We start from the raw sequence: 19,774 nt of genomic DNA on the forward strand, positions 1-19,774 counted from the left end.
AATTCCAACGGTTATTTTTCAAATACCAAATCTCGTCGAATGACATTTGATTTTTATACCAGCCCGAAGCTCGGCTGACGTTTCGCTGACGTTCGGCCGAAGCTGGCCGAAGTTTGACAGCTCACGTAAAACATTTTTTTCCTCGCACTCGCAGTCATTTCAGGTAAATGAAATGATTTAGAAACTATCAACCAGACGAAAATACGTGCTTTTCTACTCGGCAAAGGCAGGCAATAATGTGCGTTTAATTCCGTTCACAGCAAAGTGCAGCCATCTCCCGGAATCGTGTGCGTAAAGTGCCGAAAGAGCGTTTGCGTTTATCCGCTGGCTTCTTCTTCCTTCTCCTACCTCTTGACTGCATTCAGCCGTGTTTGTGTGCCGTTGTCATATACAGTGTGCTTGCAGGGAGAGGTGGGTCCTAAAAGCAGTAGCAGCAGTAGCAGCACCAGCGTACCAATAAAGAACAAGGTAAATTGAACGTGAATTAGTGCAAATCTACTGTAACAAAGTGTCGTGGTTCGTTGGCAAAACAGTTCCGTACGTGAATTGCAACCGTTTTCGCACAGGAAACGGGTGTCGGTGCGTTATCTTGCCCCTGTGTGTGCTTTGCCACGGATGATGATGGTGGTGTACGCAGCCTATTGACTCATCATCAACGTCGTCGTCGTCGTCAACGGCGGGCCGTCGTGTATTGGTGGTGAGAAACAGCGACATAGCGCCGCGACAGTAAGTGCGTGCCCCCTGCTTTTTTGCTGGGAGTGTGTCTGCGTCATCGGTAGATTTATTTGGGCAAGTTCCGGCCAAACAGATCGAACTGCATTTTGATCATCGTTTGACGGAACCATTTCGCTTCACTTTCCGTCTGCCTTCTATCGCATATTTGTGTGTGTGTGTGCTTGTGTGTGTACAACGAAATCGAGTGTCTGGAACTGTTTATCGAACAAAACCGCAATCGGCACTCGCTAATTAGGTGAAAAATATTCATCTCCCGTTGCCGGGGACGGATTGTGTTGCTTAGGGAGGACGGATATAATATTTACGCACGGGCATGTATGGTTGGTGTGTGTCCAAACGGTCGGCTGTTTGTGTTGGGACGAAGAATTTCGTAGTCGCAGAGGCCGAGAGAGTGCTCATTTTCGTTCGTGACCGCCGTCGTCGCCGCCTGCTAGTGTGTGTTGGTGTCGAATAACTGTGCTGCAGAATAAGCCCCAGTGTAGTGTGTGTTCACTTTACTAGAAATGCGTGTGCCAGAACGAGATGGCGAGCGATTCGGAAAGTGTTAAGTGTGCGCTAGACAAGGAAACTGCTATGCCCGCTGCACACTTGCCAGAGTGAGATGGGGCGAGTCAAAATGGCGTTTCTGGAATGTGATGAATTTATTATTCGTTGTCCGTTGTTCTCACGCCCCTCGGCGGGCCCGTTGTTTCCCGATGCCGTCCGTGACTGTAGTGGGCGAAAGCTGATGATGGGTCGCGGGGTCTGTTCTCCAAAATGCGACCAAATAGTGTGCCAGCCAGCCTGTCCTAAGGGTGATCTGTGTGTTGGATGGATTTCGGTGGTGATGATGTGCTGTTTCTTTCCGACTTGTTTCTATGTGTGGCCGTCTTTCCGGATCGTTGTGCATAGACGATGCTTTCTTTTGCTCGATGAAGCGAAACGCGTTCCCCGTCGGAGTGCATACCACCATCTGTCATCATATTCGCAGCGAAATTGTTTTGACGGTGCATGACGGCCAAGCACAACACGGCCCAGTCCAGCCTCAAGCAAGCAAGCAACGCCTAGCTGTACCGGTACCGGAAGCCAACCTACAGATAATCATTCGTGGGGATTATGCATACTATAAAAATCTAAAAAATCTCCATTATCAGGCTCACCGTATCAGCTGCACCGCTTGCATTATATAACCCGAGAAAGGAAACACGTCGCACATTATCATCATCCCCGCTAACAAAAGGCGGGCGATAATGTCACAGATAAACATCCGTGTGAAGGAAGTCAATCGTATGTCACCTTCCGATTGGCTTGCCGTTTTATTGTACGCCCAATAATGATCAATCTGAATCAGCGTGGACCATATTTCAGGGGAGCCGTAAAGAAGAAACACGCCAATATTCCATTTCCAGTCGCATTAGAACGACCTGATTTCCTCCTAACCTAGCTCCAAAGGCGCCAATGCAAAGTTTCCCTCCCCACGAAAAACTACGGTCCCGTCTGAATGGAATGGTCCATTACGATCGATAAACGGCGCAGCTTCAGCCTATCATCAACAGAACAGAACCAGCAAAAAGTGTTCGTCTCCGTAGTAAACGAACCACCTAGAAAGTAGGGGCGGTGGAATCAACACAGAATCCGGCACACCAGAAAAACGGCATGTGTAGTGGCGAAAACACACAAGCTCCAACACAACAAAACACGCGTTCACCGTTATGCTGTACCCTCATTTTTCAGCTTACCACCTTCGCGCACTTCGTTCGATTTTCATGGGCAACCGTGCGCTGCACCGTACGCTTATCAACTCCATACACCCAGATAACAACATCGCCACTCGGGCCGCGCGCGGTGGCGTTGCGTTCTCATTCGCGGTGCGCCAAAGATAAAGATTTTGCTCGAATAATGGAGAACCGGCAACATCGCACCCCCCCCGTTTTTGGTGCGTGATGCATATCGGCAATGTACAGCGAGATTGAAGCGATTTTATTGAACGTTACACCCTATGGGGGGATCAGCTCGCTCCCGCATCATAATGCATCATATTGTGGTGTGCAGCTGCGTGTGGAGCTGTGCATGATTGAGAGAGAGAACGTCATAAAACACCCATCCCCGCCTCTTTGCACCATCCGCGGCGCTGCACGATATCACGGAGCTACTTGTGAATGCGCGTCAATGAAGCGAATTGTACAAACATTGATAATGACTTCCAATCTACAGATAAGGCACAATTTTATCGTGTACATCTTAGGCTACGATGAGTCACTCTCTCGTCACACACACTGCTTGTGCAGTTTTAGTCATGAAGAGAACGAATCGATCACTAGAAGCTTTTTATGTACCTAAAACTGTAACCATATCGAACGAGTGGTGGCTCGAAGAGAAGATCGATTAACGCTTCCGATCAGATCGTTTGTATTCATCTCGTTGGCAACGAAATAAGATTGCAACGACAATCAAAGCAACCATTTGCAGTATTCATTATCATCTCGAGAGCAACTCCCCTGTATTACATTATTTAATTAATGATAAACTTAATGTATAAATATTTAAAACTACGAATACTTGTGCTTGTGTCGTTGGACAACAGCACAAGGATAAGCTGTGAATCCCCTGTACGAATCTCTTTTAAAAAGCACAAACCCACCATGATCACCAGTACATGCTTTCGAGATTGCGTCATGAAGATGCCCATATTTGTCTCCACTACGTGTAAAAAATGGTTCATTAAATCGTGTGCGTCTTTCTAAACTCTTGTGAGGACCCACACTTCACCATCCGAGTGAAGTGTTTTGAAAGAGGCCAATCTGTTGACTGATGTCCGTCCAACAAATCGACTGATTTTCGATCGACAACTAAATCGGAATTCCATTTGTTTGCATGTTTTCGCCCACAGATCCCTCTCGGTCAACAACACAGACCCAGCAGATCGCCGCTTGCCCAGCGAAACAGCAAAAACATCCACGGACACGGACCAAGCACAAACGGTTTTTGAGAGCGCAGCAGCAACAGAAGCAGCAGCACAAGCAGAATGCAAACAATAAAGTGCGTGGTCGTCGGTGACGGTGCGGTCGGTAAGACCTGCCTGCTCATTTCCTACACGACCAACAAATTTCCATCCGAGTATGTACCGACCGTGTTTGACAATTACGCCGTAACGGTCATGATCGGTGGCGAACCCTACACGCTCGGTTTGTTTGATACAGCTGGTAAGTGCATCCCGCCTGCTGGATCTGGCATGTTGGATTGGCTAATCTCCCCCCCTTTTTCTTTCTTCTCTACCTTCTGTTCCACAGGCCAGGAAGATTACGATCGGCTACGACCATTGTCGTACCCTCAAACAGATGTATTTTTAGTATGCTTCTCCGTCGTTAGTCCCAGTTCATTTGAGAATGTAAAAGAAAAGGTATGCGCGAGTGCAGTTCGGCTATTATCATTATTTTACCAATTTCTATCATTGTAATGTTTACCTATTAATGCCTTCCTTTCGTTTTGTTTTTAGTGGGTGCCGGAAATAACGCACCATTGCCAGAAAACGCCGTTCCTGTTGGTGGGCACGCAGATCGATTTGCGTGACGAAAACAGTACGCTGGAGAAGTTGGCTAAAAACAAACAGAAACCCATCACCCTCGAACAGGGTGAGAAGCTGGCCAAGGAGCTGAAGGCGGTAAAGTACGTCGAGTGTTCTGCGTTGACCCAGGTACGTAGCCGAATGTTTTCAATGAAAAAAGCAGCACTTAAAGCGTTTTCTGACTTAAGTAGATTGGTTTAAGAATCTTAAAAGTTTTCTTAAGACGTTAGGCTCAAGATAGAGCGTAATTCTTAAACATTGATTTCTTAGAGATGAAGTATCTTTGTACAAGGTTCAGTTTAATGGCTTTGAGTTGGATAAATGTTATCGGGCCATGCTACACGATCTTCGTGGCCCGTGGTCGAGTCTTTGAGTGAGGGATATCACCCCTTCCGGCTACTAACGCTTGAGCTGTCCCCGTCCGTGCTCTCGAAGAACCCTATCCTCCCGGCATCTGTCGCTCGAGGTTAAAAAGGGTCTCGCTTCCTTGGCTCTGCCCCATCCGGGCATTCGAGAGATCCTTCCTTGCTTGTCGTGGCCCGTCCAGGCTTTCGTGAAGATTGTCCTGGCTTGGTTTACCCCGTCCGGGCTTTCGTGGGAGTCGTCCTCGCTGGTTGGACCGCCACACAGAGTCCATGTAGCAATGGCTTTACTGCCTGTCATATTCTTGAATAGTTTCATTTGGAAAACAGCACTTTTCCGGATTCAATCTCTTCTAGCTGCTTCCAATGAATGTACCTGTAGGGGAAAATATGACTTACTTACTTATCAGGCGCTACAACCGCTTTGCCAATCCGTTATCCCGGCCGTTCTGGCGGACGCATCAACGCCATCACGCCATCTCAATTTGGCCCTACTACGCCTCCTCTGTCCGGGTGAACGGCCTAAAAGGATTTCACGGGATGGGTCGTCCGGTGTCTTTCGCATGACAAGACCAGCCCACCGGTAAGATCATCGTACAGCTCGTAGAGCTCGTCGTTGTAGCGGCTCCTCCATTGTACTTCCACCCATACGGGGCCAACAATCCTTCTGGGCATCTTCCACTCGACAGATAGGTGAAGCTTAGGACGACTTCGAAAGTGCGGTCACCTATCTGTACATCACCCCTGCGTAAATCAGTGTTTGTTAACAAGGCCGCTGGTGGTGCCACCATCGTTTTGGTTTTCGCCTCGTTAATCTCCAACCCGCACAGTTTCTGTGCCGAACGCTCGATCCTTCTGATAAGCTTCTGCTACATAGGAGAGCCTCAAACCAATGATGTCTATGATATCAGCGTATGCCAGGATCTGGATTGACTTATAGAAGATGGTCCCCGAAGTTTCCACCTCCTAGTCGCGGATGGCTCTCTCTAGCGCCAGATTGAAGAGGAGACAGGCAAGCCCATCTCCCTGGTGGAGCCTCTAGTTGTTCGTTGAACTGATCATTTAGCAATTCATCAAAGAACTGAGCCCATCGCGAGAGAACCTCTGGCTGGTAACTGACAAGATCCCCATCCTTCCCATCCGACAGCAGGTCACCTTAGGTCTAAAGTTATTTCGGCGACCTGCTATCCTCCAGGTAAAACTTTCTTCCTGATCCGTAACGCACGCTGATTTCTTGAAGATCCCGCACCCGCTGCTCTTTCCAAAGTTGTTTTTTGGTGCCGTGCTCCTAAGCCGCGAGTATTCCGCTGCGCATGCCCGCGTTCTATGCCGCTGCTGCATTACTCGGTATGCGCAGGTTTTGGCAGAATTGGCGCAGCTGATTAGTTTTTGTTTTTAGAGCGTTCCACCGTTCGCTCATAGTTTCATATTCGTTTTCTGGTAGTAGAGCCTCTCCTAAAGCGGATTTGAATGCCTGTTGGACGTGGCTGTCCCTTAGGGAGTCCGTGTTGAGCCGAGCCTGCGTGTTAACGTCGCTCCCATTGGGCGATTCTGCAACGAATCACTAAGCCAACCAAATAGTAATCGGAATCGATGTTGGCCCCTCGATACGTTCTGACGTTCAACAAGCTCGACTGTCTTCGTGGTCTATCAACACGTGGTCTATCTGATTGGAAGTGGCTCCATCCCGGAGACACCCACGTAGCTTTGTGAATGTCTCGGCGCACAAACTTGGTACTTCCAACAACCAGATTGTTTGCAGCTGCAAACTGGACCAATCTACTACCATTGTCGTTACTGTGCTCATGTAGACTGTGACTTCCAATGTATTGGCGGTACATTGGCTCCCTACCGACTTTTGCATTGAAGTCCACAAAGGATCCTCCACTGGTCAATGATTTTTGTGAGGCGGCCGTAGAACAGGTCCTTTTCCTCTTCATCCTTGTCTTCGGTAGGGGCGTGAACGTTGATGAGGCTGATGTTGAAGAATCTGCCTCGCATGCGCAGGGTGCATAGCCTTGAAGCCGATGATTTCGGATTTCAGCCGCGGACCGACGGGGCGAAACCCGTTCCCGAGCATATGGTGGCGGTCGTGGCAGCTGAAGTAAATGTCGTAGCGGTTACTGTCACGCCTCTTATGCACACCATTCCCTAACCAACGGATCGCTTGTAGAGGAGCTACGAGGTCCATGTTCAGTATGGCTAGGGCGTCATCAAGTTGCTTCAAGGCTCCGGCTCTGTAGAGAGTGCGTACGTTCCATGAGCCCATCAGAAAAATATGTTTAGACTTTCTCCACCATCCGCCCAAGGGGTTGGGACAGGCCCACGTACCCAAGCTTGGGTTTGTGGTGGGGAAAGTTACCACTCTGTACGACGAGGACGTGACACGGAATAGGAGTTGGGTAGGAGAGCCTGTGTAACCCCGAAAGGAGTCTCGGATCCTACCCCATTAACAGAGCTGATTACACCTTGCCAGCATTCAATTTACCCCTCTACCTTATATTATACCTCTTAAAGTAAATAATGTTACAAAATCATCTCAAATAACGATCGCTGGTGCTAAACATTCTTTACTGTCTTGCTTTTCCATTACAGAAAGGGCTGAAGAACGTGTTCGACGAGGCAATCCTAGCTGCGCTGGAACCCCCAGAGCCAACGAAAAAGAGGAAGTGCCGATTTTTGTAAAAAACAAAACAAAACAAACCCAACAACACGTCTACTACCATACACTACCGTTTGCGTGGAAACATTATCTAGAACTTGAGAGAGAGAGATAGAGAGAGGGAGAAAGAAGTAGAAAGGATGGTTTGCGTCGCTCGCACACATCGATCGTGTTATGATCATCATCATGAAACATCCATTCAAACCCGTGTACACACACATCTCGATATGCTTTCATTTCTTCTTCTCCATATTCGACTTTGGACCCTAAGCATGCATTTCCTTTGGTTGAAGGTTGTTACGCAGGAAGCCTAATGTAAGGGCGATCTATTCTGTGCTCCTTCCTGCCAGCCCCGGGCGCTGGTTTATTAGTAGGATTATCGTAAAGTCCCCAAGCAATCCCAAAAGGAGTGTGTGTGTGTGTGTCGCCTAATTGTAGTAGACAGGACAGACAGTGTATGAAACATAACCTCAGAATTTGTGGTACGATGATGATCAAGTAACTAATATGATGAGAATCGGTCGAGCTAGGCGCTAGTTCTACCCTTCTGTTCTACTTCTGTTTCTTGTTTTTTTTCAACAAACAAACAAAACGAGCGAGACTAAAGCACGGGCGGAGTTGTATTGTGTATGCGCGCGACGGTACGTGTTTGCGCGGGCAAGCGTTAGGAGCTAGCAAGTTTGAGATTGAGATATAAAAAAAGGCCAACATATATTATACCTATACGATAGGGAGGGAAAGACAAAAAAGCGAGCAAGCAAAGCAACAAAAAAAAAAACTATATGTATGTAAAGATCGTGCGCGCGCGCGATACACATTAAACGCATAAATCCTAAGTTTTGCGTACTCCGGTACCGGTGCAGCAAAATGGACACCCAGAACCGTAAACTAACAAAGCTAACTAACAAGAATACACAACAAACAAACCAACATCAATATAGATAAGTAGCAGCAGGAAACGTTCAACCCACCACCAGTTGATGGGGTGGATTGTTTGTGGGGTGGTTCGGTCACGTTGTTCATAAAGCGACTGTACCATCCCTTTCTGTTTTTGGTTTCCTTCGCTTGTAATTTTGTGAAGCGAATTCCGACCGTAAGAGTGGCACCGGCAGTATATGAGAACCGGTGAAAAAACGATTTCCTAAACCTTATACAACAGCTTTTTTACAACCCTACCCAAGGACACGTTATTCGCAAAGGGTGGCGGTGGGAGTTACTGGAGGTATACAAGAGAAGGGGGGCAGCACTGATTTAGAGAGTTAGACGCTCCTTTTATAGGTGTCAATCGATTGTGTGCTTTTTTCCTCTCCCAAATATTTAACCGATGTTAAACTGCACGTAAAAGGACATCATAGGCGCTTGCTGTTGCTGATGGCCCGCACCACAACAACCCCGGTTTTGTATAAAAGGAAACGAAATCCTTGCAGCAGTTTTGAGTGAAATGTTTGCGAATTGAGATTGTAATGCTCCGCTACACCGCTACACCGTATTATATACGCGTTCTCTCGTACCGGTCATATTTAATGCCTTAAAGGATGCGTAATTGGAGCAGAGGCTACCTACTACACTATTTCTGTCTCCCCGGGATATTTATGCTCGGTTTGTGTAGGCAAATTTCAGTCGAAAAAGGTCAAAAGCCTAGGCAAAGCTATTTTTTTTTCTTTGCACCATAAAGCAGTGAAGCGCGTGGTGAAGCATTAAACGAAAAGAAATGAGTTTCTTTTTTAACCTATGGAGAACACGAACAGGCGCAATAGGAGATGTAGAAACGAAACAAAGCAAGAAAACGTTTGTATTATCCAGGAAATAAAATTGTAATAAATCTATTATACTGTACAAGACGAATGAGCGTTAGGGCAACACACATTTCGGTCTTTGGTCAAACGATTGTAGCTTTTTGAAACAGCAGCTGCAGCAACAAAACTGTCCCTGCAAGCCTAGCTGCATTGTGCTGAAGTCGTGCGAAACAGCAGTCACGACACACTTGTTAGTAATTTGCGTGTGTGTATGTGTTGTTCCGCCGCGCACCCAACCAGTGGAGCACTGTTTTTGACTTGCGTTCCTTTCTAGAGTGTAGTATTTGGGCAAGCGATTGGACTGCAAAACATTATGATTTCAAATGCGTCTGCTGCTGCTGTTGCTACTGCTGCTTCGACACTGGTACCGAAGTGCAGGGCCGATTACCCTTTCTGTACCCTCGATTCTTTCTCTTATTTAAACAAAACGCATACACACACACTTATGTTGATAACAAAGCATGTTTCGCGAAGGGAAGGAATAATTATATTTAACGGAAAAATAAATATTAAAATAAAGAAAAACACACATTTTTATACAGCTAAACCGATCGGTGTTACTCTTGTGTATTTTATTCTACGGAACAAAGCGAAAGTGTAGAGGATTTACGAGCTTCAGAAATCCGAATTTACAATCCGCAAACTACAAACTTGATTAATTACATAATTTATTGATGGAAAACAAATGCTCTCTACCGTCTATATATCAGCTACCCAGCAACGCAGTAAAGCGACCCTTTGATGCCTAGCCACCCGCAAGGGCAATCGAAGATTTACGAGGTAAGTGTCGGTGCAGTGTCCAAGGATGGGGCCTGTTTGGCCGCTCCAGCTTCCAACATTTTCAGCTCTTCCGCTTGCCGGGCTGGCTTTATTACGGTGAAATACCGGTAAACACGGACCCCGAGCATGTAGGACCCGTACAGCGTAAGTCCCATGCAGGTGTACACGACACCGCGATGCAATCTATCGAGCAGCACATTCCTCGACTGCCGCTTCATGGTGGGTTGAGTTTGGTCTGTAAACTATAGAGCTTTATTTTACATTTAATGGTGAAATTTCCCTGATTTACTACCAACCTTACCTGTTTCCTGGGTAATGTTTTGATATTTATGTTTTTGCAAACTGTCAATAGCAAATTGACAGCTGTTGTTTTTCGACTTCGAAACAGGGTTGATAGAAGCGAGATGCTTTCACAAGGTGTGGGAGCACGAGGCTGCAAAAATACGATGAATGGAATATAATGTCGTGCAAAAAGGGTCCAAAAATAACCTGATAGGCTAAAAATTAAATTATGCATTTATAAATAGTGAGAACTTTACAAAAATCCCCCATTTTTCCCCGTTCTTCACAAAATGCATCGTTCACACCTTTCCTGTGCACACCTTGCACGGGAAACGTTGCCTGCGGACGGTCCGAAACCTGCCAATCTTCTTATTCGCTATTGTTCCGTCGGGCAGCTGTCAAAGCGCAACCTTTTTACGAGACCTGCTCCCTCAACAAAATATCAAATAGTGAGAAAGATCGCGAAACAAACCACCTTTTTTTTCCTCCCGTGTGGGTGCGTGCGTGCGTCCGTCCGACAATTTTCGAGCTACCTGGTGCTGCGGTAACTGCTGTTCCCACCGTCAATCGAGGGAAGGAAGAAAAACGGTCCTTGTCCGTGCAAGGCGCGTGTGTGAGTGCGTGTGTGGCTGTCGCGAAATCGTAGTGCATTGTGCTTTCTTCCTTGGTGTGATTCGCGTGGCTGTAACCGTGTGCGTGCGTGTGTGTGTGTGTGGGGGAGTGTGAAGAAAAGGGGTGCACTAACCCCCCAAGGGGGGCGGGGTGTGTGTGTGTGTGTGGCTGGGAAGGTCGGAGTGCAGTGTGTGTGGCCAGTTAAGTTTCCCGTGGGGTGGTGGTGTTGTAATCGCGAGTTCTATGTGCTGGTGCGTGATTTCCGTCAGTTTGCATAGTTTTCTGCGCTAAACCCATTTGTAAATAAGCGAGTGGCTCTTCTTCATCCACAACATCGATGGCGGCACTATCTTCGCGAAGGTACGGTACCCGAAAAGCTCCAAGCTGGGTCTTTTTTGTTTCGTGGGGTTTATCATTAATTAAGCTAATCCACCCCACCCGGTTGGAGTAGGGGCGGAGGTTTTCCCTTTTAATGCAACGACATCAAAAGGGGCCCGTAACGCACAAGAAGAAGTCAAAGAAAAGGCACCAAAACGATTTTAAAGCTATGTGCGGTGTTGTCCCCTTATCATTGGGTTCGACGGGTCATAATGAGCGTGTTCTTGATAATGTGAACCCTCTCGAACTTCTTCGGGTGGGTGCAAGTGCGCGCAGTGGGTGTGTGTGTGTATGTGTGTGGCTGCATCTGACTCTGACCACGGTGCGAAACATGTTCCTTTCGGATAGATTTTTGTGTTGTAAAGCCGAGTAAAAAAAAAGCTTTGCAAAACGCGACGGCTGCTGCTGGGTTATGTCGTTCACCTTCACTGGCTGGCGTTGTTGCGCGCTGGTGCATTTTTTTTTTTTTTGTTGCTCTTCGTTCACACCTTGTCACACCACTTTATGCCCGGTGCAGCAGCAGCCTAAAGTAAGGACGAATCGCGTTCTTACTACACCCAGAAATAAACAGCTGAGAGGAAGAGTGCGAGCGAGACGGCAGGTGCAACAGTTAGGGCGCGTGCGAGAGCGAGACAAAAGCCAAAACGGGAAGAGAAAGCGATGAGAGTGTGTGATCTGCTGCTTGTATGCGTTTTTGGGGGTCGCCGTTTTTTCGCCCGATCTGGCGACGATGTTTACAAAGGATTCCTGTAATGCTTGATCCACGATGGGTTTTCACGGGGTACGGGAAATGCCTTTCTCTAGTGGAAAAGAAGCCCAAAAATCCATTTGCGATCGTGTGTGTGTGTATTACACAAAGTCACTTCTTCCTGTAAATTCCGCGATTTTCGTTTTCGAGAGCTGTGCACGCTGGACAAAGGAAAACTCATCGTCCTTGAGTTAGTGAAAAAAAAAACCCCAAATCGATGGGAAGAAAGGAGCGAGCGAGGAAAAGCGGAAGAGAAATTAGCGGACGGCTTGCTCCACGGCAACACGACAATCGGTTGGTACGCATGCTGCTTACAAAGTAAAACCGCTGGAGTGTTTTAATAAACCCTTCATCATCCGCCCGTCCCTTGTCCCCATTGTGTGCAGGGGGTTGGAAATTGGTTAGCAAAATTAGATGGGAGTAGTCATCGTCGTCAGCAGCAGCAGCAGCAGCAGGCGATATAACTGTTCACACAGGGGCCAATTGAATGAAAACGGGTCACAAAGTGCATTAAATGGTCAGTTTCACGTTACTAGCCAGCTGTTTCCAGCGTCATAGCAGGGAAACCATCCCGTCCAACCCCTTCCGATGGGGGGGAGTGGCAAACACACCGCCGCCTGTTGTTCGCCAGCGCTATTGTGTGCACGTGTGCGTGGTGCGCGTCTGCTTTTCGACGGTTAACCCTTGGATGAACATACACGCAACGGCGGATGCGCATCAAGACGATGTAACAATGTAACCAGCACAGTAACCCTAGTAACATAACGAAAAATGGGCATGTTTTTGTTGGAGCCATCTGTTAGGTCCGCAAATAAGTATGGACCGTTGTTGTAAATCAATTTCTGATAGCAGAAATTGAGGCTTCCCATTTCTGAGTATTACCCCGGAGCAAAGAAGTTATAGCTCATGGAGAAGGATAAGATGCTCTAATTGTCTCAAAATCTTGGTTCCATCGCTTAAGAAACGGCGATTTCGTCGATAGCAGTAGTAAGCGTTAAGTTAAGTAAAAAAAGTCAGCTGAAGAATACGCAAAAAATGGTCGTAATACAGGCTTACTCACAAAAAATGTACCTAGAAACATTAAAAATGAAAATTCTGCCTCCAATATTTTTTTTTCTCTTCAAAAGATGAGGTTTTTTTATAATTTAGTATTTACCAAAAAAAATGCAACTGTTTTTGGAAAGATGAGCAATATTTTGAAATTTTCTATCGTTCCACCATGAACAGGATAAAAAATATTGAAAAACGGTCCATACTTATTTGCACACCTAATACATGATCTACAATAGTTTGGTCAACTTTTCTTATCCTAGCCTCGCCTTTCTTCCATTCTACTTGGGATCAGTGTTATGTGTCGGTGGACTGATTCCCTTGGGAGCATGAGACTCTGGAGAAGCATGTTGCATACCATGTAAACTGACCCCTTTTAAGTTACCCTAACTCCCAACATGATCCTCCGTGAGATCAAACTGTTCCCGGCAGTTTGCGGCGGATGGTCTGTCTCTCCCGCACAAAGGCACATTGTAGCTGCTGGTAATGTTGTATAATTTTCCCATATATTGTTTCTCAATCGCGAGGCGAGAACCCATCGTCGTGAGGTATCACAAATTTCAACTAGCTAGCCAGTTATCCGGTTAAGATCAAACATTCCATCTTCCCGGCGAACGGAACGCCGACCACTCGACAAACGGTCAAACACGATCTCTAGTAGAAAATACCAAAAGTACGGAGGTTATTTCGGTGGCTGAGCGTGGAACAGACAGCGAGATGAATAATTAAATGGTTCAACCTACTGCTGTGACATTGGTTGGGCGGGCGGGGAGGCAGCGAGTTTGGCAACTGAAAAGAAAATTTAAAACTTCCACTTCCACCACCACGTCTACCCGATCCGCGGGTTCCCTGGTGCCGTACGGTTATTGTGCCTGGTTGGCGGGCACCAAGCTTTTCGGCGATGGGGTGGTATAAAATTTAATGACTTAATCGCGCTTAATGTGCGTAATGCTCATAAATAGTGTGATCATTTAATGGATAGATGATTTTTCCCCCTTTTTTCTTTTCGGAAGATGGGATATACCGGCACAACTGGGTGTGTGTCTTAAATGCGGGACGGGAAGTCATGATGCAGTCCGTTAATGAAACCAAGAACCGGTAGTTGAGATATTGTGTTGCAAGCTACACTTGCGTTTGGTTAAATAATGTTACATTCTGTATTAATGAGTATTATTGTCTATACTCCACTTACATGACACACAATTTTTGGCGTAAAACTATCTGTAAAAATTAAAAAAAAAAGTTTGATAAAAATACAAATGCAAAATATTGTTGTATAAATTTTATGTTGGCATTCATTTCTGCTGGAAAGATCTGTTAAACAACCAAAAAGTCGTCTGGGTTCGGAAGCAGTGTTGAACTCAGATTCTCTATTTTCATTCATTTCATCTGAAATGTTGAAGAATTTGCAAAATGTTTTCCACTAACCTTGACTAAAACTTTTGAACTTAAATAACTTAAAACAACTTTAAGTTCAGATTTGTTCAAGAGAGAATCACCATTAATGTTAGAGTGAATGGGGTTGGGACGAAAATCTTTAATCGAACGTTCGAACATCGAAAGTATATTGGCATCAGAAGATCATTTGAACATTAACGATAACTTAAGCATTGACAACTGCAGCTTGGCAGTCCTAGACATCGAGCCAGAACTCATCCATGTCCTTCACGATAATTGACTCTTTGAAGACCTGTGCTTAAGTGCAAACTTTCAAACTAACCTCTCAGTACTGGTTGTCTATGGAACCAGTATTTTTCTCGTTTAAGAGTTACATTAGCACTCAAATTGCATTTTCTTAGTAAGGTACAGAGCTTTCTTCTTCGTTTGTAGCTCTACAACCCTACAGAGATCTTGTCCTTCCTTTACAGGCTTCCTTCGACTTTTAGTTAACACATAGCTGGATAGTCGGTCCAGCGTCCAGCAGGGAGACAGCTTTGGTTGAGGATATTAAAAATAGCTCTGCCATAGCTTATGAAGACACATATCACATATCTTAAGATAGCCTCTTGAAGAAAGATTTTTGTATACCAGTAAGATGATATGATTTGATATGCATGCATATTTGATGCAACATGAAGTACAAGGCTTGTACCATATGGCCATCCCGAATTACACAATAATGGTGCACCACATTTGCAGTGAAGTTTTATCTCCGCTTGTAATGATCTCACACGAGAATGCACAGTGAGTAAGCCATTGCATTGCGACAAGCGTACAAGAAAGTGCTGCCGGCCCTTAGCTTGACGCACGCATCTCTACTTGCACGGCGACAGTACGTCTGTAAAGCTCACTCTACCTACCTTTACTACACACACGTTCGCGCTTGGACAGAGCGGCACATTGGCTGGTGCTGTTGCCGTGTGCTACATCAGACACACACAGACACACACACACTCTTAACATACGGGGCCACATCATATGTTAGCCAAGAAGGAAGACAGTACGGTACCGGGGTATTTAATTATGTCATCAGGCAAGAGTACTGTGGCAAGTGTACTGCAAACAAAGGGCAATACCCATGCTCACGAACACCACACACCCAGACACGCGTTTATGAAGGTGAGTGTAAAAGAAAGGGCTCGATCACTTGGCCGGTAGAGTGGCCATTGACGAGCAGACAGATAGACGGACAGACGGAAGGACGGGGGCAGATAGGGCATGCTTGCAATAATTGCAATAATGTGAAGTTCATAAGCTTCGACAAGGGTTTGCTCTCGTCGTCAACGGGAGCGGTGAGTCACAGTGTTACAGTGTTTCACTTTCACTGCAGAACGTGTACGGTTTCTTGACATTTCTTGACCCGACCGATCAGCTGGTGGCTAAAACCGGTGCAGTGAAACGTGCAGACAACCAGGGGACGACACCTGAAGGATGGATGCATCAGCAATTGATGAGCTCTAAAATAAATGTAATGAACCTGTGGCGCGCATACGGGGACTGGTAGGGTGGGCGGAGCAGGATGCACATGACTCATCGGATTAGATAAAATCCGCCTGTCGATTCGTTGATTGAACTCTGCCTCTGAACGATTCGGTCGACGAAAGACGTCAGGTCACCATGTTTGGCTGACGATCAAAACCAGGCGCATTCCGTTGCATATGTCGTCGGTTGCAGATGGATGGATCTGATGCGGTTTGCACAAGCGCTCGTATTATACGGGGCGACAATTATCGATGCGACGGAAAAGGCGGAATCGGTTCAAATTGTTGGCACGTGGCCGACGGCTCACCTGATGTGATGATGATGACAGATGTCTTTTCTTTTTTTGTGTAGCTTTTGTACACATTGGCCTAGTGCTGGTGGATAAAAGGGACCAGCTGTGGAAGGATTTTGGTGGCGGTACTGCCCTTTATGGGACTTAGTTGTAATATGTTGTAATCTATTAAAGTAAGTTTTAACATTTTTAGAAGAACAATCATAAAGCTTAATTAGATTCGCTTAAAGTTGTAGTGTGAGATGAGGTTTATACAGGACTTACTTACCTCACGGATCATCTCCACACTTTTTGGGGCAAAGGCCTTCCTGACACACTGATGGGATACTTGCGGGTAGCTGAATATGTTGGTACAATTTTGTTAGATCTTGTATTGGATTCCATCCAAAATTTTCCGGATTGCAAAAATTTTTGCGCCTATTCACAACACAGGTGATATTCCTGCAAGACTGCATCGAAATCTTCTGTTCGTGGTGCAAGCGTAATGGACTGACTATCTGCATCGAGAAATGCTTCTGTGTGTTTTTTAGTCGATGCAGGAGCCCAGTTACTGGACGGACCTACTTCATGGACGGCACTGCAGTTAATCGACAAAATCATGCCAAAGACCTGGGCGTTCTGCTTTGAACTCTAGTTTGAACTTTAAACAGCATACCGATGACGTTGTAGCCAGAGGATATCAATTACTTGGCGTGGTTATCCGCACAACTAATGCATTCCGCAACCCCATGTGCATGAAAGCTGTCTACAACTGTATCGTTCGTTCGGTTGTGGAATATTCGTGCGTAGTCTCGAGCCCAACTACTGCTTCTTCAATCGCTCGACTTGAGGCGATTCAACGTAAGCTCACGCGATATGCCCTACGCCTGCTTCCCTGGCAGGATCGCAATAATCTTCCTCCGTATGCTGCTCGGTGCCGTCTTCTAGGCCTTGAACCTCTTTCGGTTAGAAGACGTAATGCACAGTGCTCTTTCATCGCTGGATTGGCTAAATGGCTCATCGCATTTGTTGCATCGTGTCGATATCTATGCACCATCCCGAACACTTAGATCTAGAAAAACTCTAAAGGCTCGCTCAACCCTGTTCCAGCGTTGGTCGGTCTGACACTATGTTCCGCATGTCGGCTGTCTTCAACACTGTTTCGGATTGCTTCGACTTCGACTTCTCAACTCAGTGCTTCAAGGAACGTCTCCGGCTTTTGCCGTGGCCGCAGTGAATTTCGATGCAAATCTTGTTTTTGTTATGTATTTTTTGTTATGAACTGTTACATCTTAATTAGGCCATTGAAGATTAAAATAAATAAATAATAATAATAATAATAATAATAATTCTATGTCACAAGCAGATTTCAAGAAATCTCGGATGGTTTTTCGAATAATATTCAACTACATTTGACTTTGTAATTAAAATCGATCAATGTCTCTCGATAATACCTGATACCTGCGACCCATCTGCTAATAGTTCGTAGTTTGGAGATCCCTGGTATAGAGAGCAATCTAAGGCAACAGTGTAACAGCTATCGAACAAGAACGACAAACAAATGTGTCATAAAGCCACCGGGGTTCAAATCCCATCCAGGCCGCCTCTCCGTACGTAGGGCTGACTACTTTGCCTCGGGTACAATTAAGTCACAGAAAGCCAAAAATGGCAGGCCGAGACCTCTCGAGGTTGTAGTGCCAATTAAGAAGAAGAAGGATAGTCGGCCCTGCGTACGGCGAAACGGTCAGTGTGGGATTTGAACCTACCGTGTTAAGATCGGTACTGTTGTCGCTTCGACCATCGGGGCCCCTCCCTATCATTATACCAAAGAGAAAAAAATTAAGGTGAAGAGAAATGATTTCCCTTAGTTTTTCGACATCAAAAATCTGCATTTAATGTTGGCACTTTGAACGACATTGCCAAAAGATATCAGTCAGTTGATAGAACATCCTATCAAACATGTCTTGTTCTATTACTGCCTAAGATTTAGCTATTATAAAAGGGGAATAAGCCTCTGTCATATAGAGATATGGCAACAGTTTTTCATCAATGATTAAAACCACTCATTATGGGGTTATCTTATTCCTTAAACACGCATTGTATATAATTTTTCTGATGTTTAATTTTCTTCTTCCTGATTACATTTATCTAACCTCTTGCCTTGTATGGTATCCCTATTTCCAGATGGTTTCATCGATCCGTGTCCGGTGTGGAGGCAGAAACAATGCTGTTGGAGCGTGGCTTCGATGGCTCGTTTCTCGCACGACATTCCTCCTCCAGCCCGGGTGCATTCACACTGTCCGTTCGGCGAGGGCAAGAGGTGACCCACATCAAGATCCAGAACAATGGTGATTTTTTCGATCTCTACGGTGGTAAGTAAACGGTGCATCCGTTGTTGTTGTTTGGGAAACATCACCGAGTTAAACTGTTGCCCTTATTCTTTTTAGGTGAAAAATTTGCCACCCTATCCGAGCTTGTGCAGTATTACATGGAAAATGGTGATCAGTTGAAGGAGAAAAATGGACAAATCATTGAACTGAAGCAACCGTTGATCTGTGCCGAACCTACCACCGAACGGTAAGAAAAGTTTGCAATAGATGTTGAGAGAGCATTTTCTCAAGAGGGTTAGAAAGCAAAGAGATTCATAACGACGATTGAGATGATCGTGGTTGTGGTGATAAGCTGCAAAGTCTATAGCATTTTAAATCATAATGTCACAATTTTACAACTGTCAAAAATTTAGCTGATGTATAGCCTATGGCGAACGGCTTCACCAAAAACCATCTCTGTAATCTCGTAAGAATGCGCTAGACTAACTCTTCGATGATTGGTGAATAGAATTGTAGAATACTGGATCATGATAAGGCTGACGTAAACCAGGTCCGATAAAAGCAATGTATCGCGATGATCTACAGTAATGTATCGCGATGACTAATTTTAGTACATTATTTGATAAATGGTTCACCATAATATGGTGACGAGCCGTGATATTCAGTTAGAAATAAGTAAGAAATAATCGTGGTTAGCTCATCCAAATTAACTATTGCCATAAAAGGCAATGTTGTAATCTTAATAGTGAGTTTATTAAGGAGATTTTTATTTGTTAGTCAGCTTCCAGGGATTTTTTTTAAAACTCGGTTAAGATTAATTTGTCCTAATATGTATTTTGCTAAACTTCAGTACGAATAATTCAGCAATACAGCCAGACCATTCTTTACGAATAAAAAAAAGTACGAATAATTCAGCAATACGTTATAATTTAATACAAAATATACAAATATTTAATAAAATCATAGTACAAGGTACCCCTTAGAGAGGACTGACTATCAACTCCGTGGTATTATAAACTCTAGGAAACCAGAAATGGCAGGCATGACCTAAGTGAACGGTCGATCGGCCAAGAAGAGAGAGATAGTAGAAGGTTAGATAGATACTTACAGAATAGGAATACATTTGTAAAGTTATCATCTTCATGGTAGGGTCATGCCTTATGAAAGCTTTCTGTACTGTTCGAATATCTCAATTAAATATCTCAAGCGCCATAGTTAATTGCCTCTGAAGACTATTTATAAAGTGATTAGAGCTCGCTGACCTTATATTAATCATACATGTCTATGTGAAGTTCATAAACT

At 45.2% G+C, this 19,774-nt stretch overlaps 3 protein-coding genes across 14 annotated transcripts in view; 2 read left to right on the plus strand and 1 right to left on the minus strand.

Moving 5' to 3' along the window:
- Nucleotides 1-77: 77 nt before the first annotated feature.
- On the plus strand, nucleotides 78-9,144 carry LOC118508371 (cdc42 homolog). Of its 8 annotated transcripts, XM_036048099.1 has the most exons (6): nucleotides 78-163; nucleotides 261-468; nucleotides 3,605-3,917; nucleotides 4,005-4,114; nucleotides 4,211-4,408; nucleotides 7,237-9,144. In XM_036048099.1, the coding sequence occupies exons 3-6, from the start codon at nucleotides 3,740-3,742 to the stop codon at nucleotides 7,324-7,326; spliced, it is 576 nt and encodes a 191-aa protein (XP_035903992.1). In that variant the 5' UTR covers nucleotides 78-163; nucleotides 261-468; nucleotides 3,605-3,739; the 3' UTR covers nucleotides 7,327-9,144. The 8 variants fall into 8 exon arrangements, with proteins under 8 accessions (XP_035903992.1, XP_035903991.1, XP_035903994.1 ...); XM_036048098.1 differs by having other exon boundaries at nucleotides 139-468; XM_036048101.1 differs by lacking the exons at nucleotides 78-163; nucleotides 261-468 and adding an exon at nucleotides 676-697.
- Nucleotides 7,885-10,308, minus strand: LOC118508374. 4 transcript variants are annotated; one of them, XM_036048110.1, is made up of 2 exons: nucleotides 10,181-10,308; nucleotides 7,885-10,121 (listed from the first exon to the last, which is right to left on the minus strand). In XM_036048110.1, exon 2 carries the CDS (start codon nucleotides 10,095-10,097, stop codon nucleotides 9,873-9,875), a length of 225 nt encoding a protein of 74 aa, XP_035904003.1. In that variant the 5' UTR covers nucleotides 10,098-10,121; nucleotides 10,181-10,308; the 3' UTR covers nucleotides 7,885-9,872. The 4 variants fall into 4 exon arrangements, with proteins under 4 accessions (XP_035904003.1, XP_035904002.1, XP_035904004.1 ...); XM_036048109.1 differs by having other exon boundaries at nucleotides 9,751-10,129; XM_036048111.1 differs by having other exon boundaries at nucleotides 9,751-10,114; nucleotides 10,176-10,269.
- A 230-nt stretch (nucleotides 10,309-10,538) lies between these two features.
- The window catches only part of LOC118508352 (tyrosine-protein phosphatase corkscrew), a 42,104-nt gene continuing 32,868 nt past the window's right edge, over nucleotides 10,539-19,774 (plus strand). The window contains exons 1-3 of one of the 2 annotated variants that reach the window (XM_036048053.1): nucleotides 10,539-11,133; nucleotides 18,327-18,514; nucleotides 18,590-18,719. In XM_036048053.1, the coding sequence (XP_035903946.1) occupies nucleotides 11,111-11,133; nucleotides 18,327-18,514; nucleotides 18,590-18,719 (341 nt within the window). In that variant the 5' untranslated portion in view covers nucleotides 10,539-11,110. The remainder of the gene's footprint in view (nucleotides 11,134-18,326; nucleotides 18,515-18,589; nucleotides 18,720-19,774) is intronic. The other variant, XM_036048054.1, reaches the window with a different exon arrangement.

This window comes from Anopheles stephensi, chromosome 2, assembly GCF_013141755.1.
Source record: "Anopheles stephensi strain Indian chromosome 2, UCI_ANSTEP_V1.0, whole genome shotgun sequence".
Classification (NCBI taxonomy): Eukaryota; Metazoa; Arthropoda; class Insecta; order Diptera; family Culicidae; genus Anopheles; species Anopheles stephensi.

What these genes read in the sequence shown, in the direction of transcription:
- LOC118508374 (XM_036048110.1), bottom strand. Translation starts at nt 10,097, where the DNA reads ATGAAGCGGCAGTCGAGGAATGTGCTGCTCGATAGATTGCATCGCGGT.
- LOC118508371 (XM_036048099.1), top strand. Translation starts at nt 3,740, where the DNA reads ATGCAAACAATAAAGTGCGTGGTCGTCGGTGACGGTGCGGTCGGTAAG. An exon ending in CGGTTTGTTTGATACAGCTG is followed by an intron (nt 3,918 to 4,004) that starts GTAAGTGCATCC and finishes TCTGTTCCACAG; the next exon opens with GCCAGGAAGATTACGATCGG. An exon ending in AGTGTTCTGCGTTGACCCAG is followed by an intron (nt 4,409 to 7,236) that starts GTACGTAGCCGA and finishes TTTCCATTACAG; the next exon opens with AAAGGGCTGAAGAACGTGTT.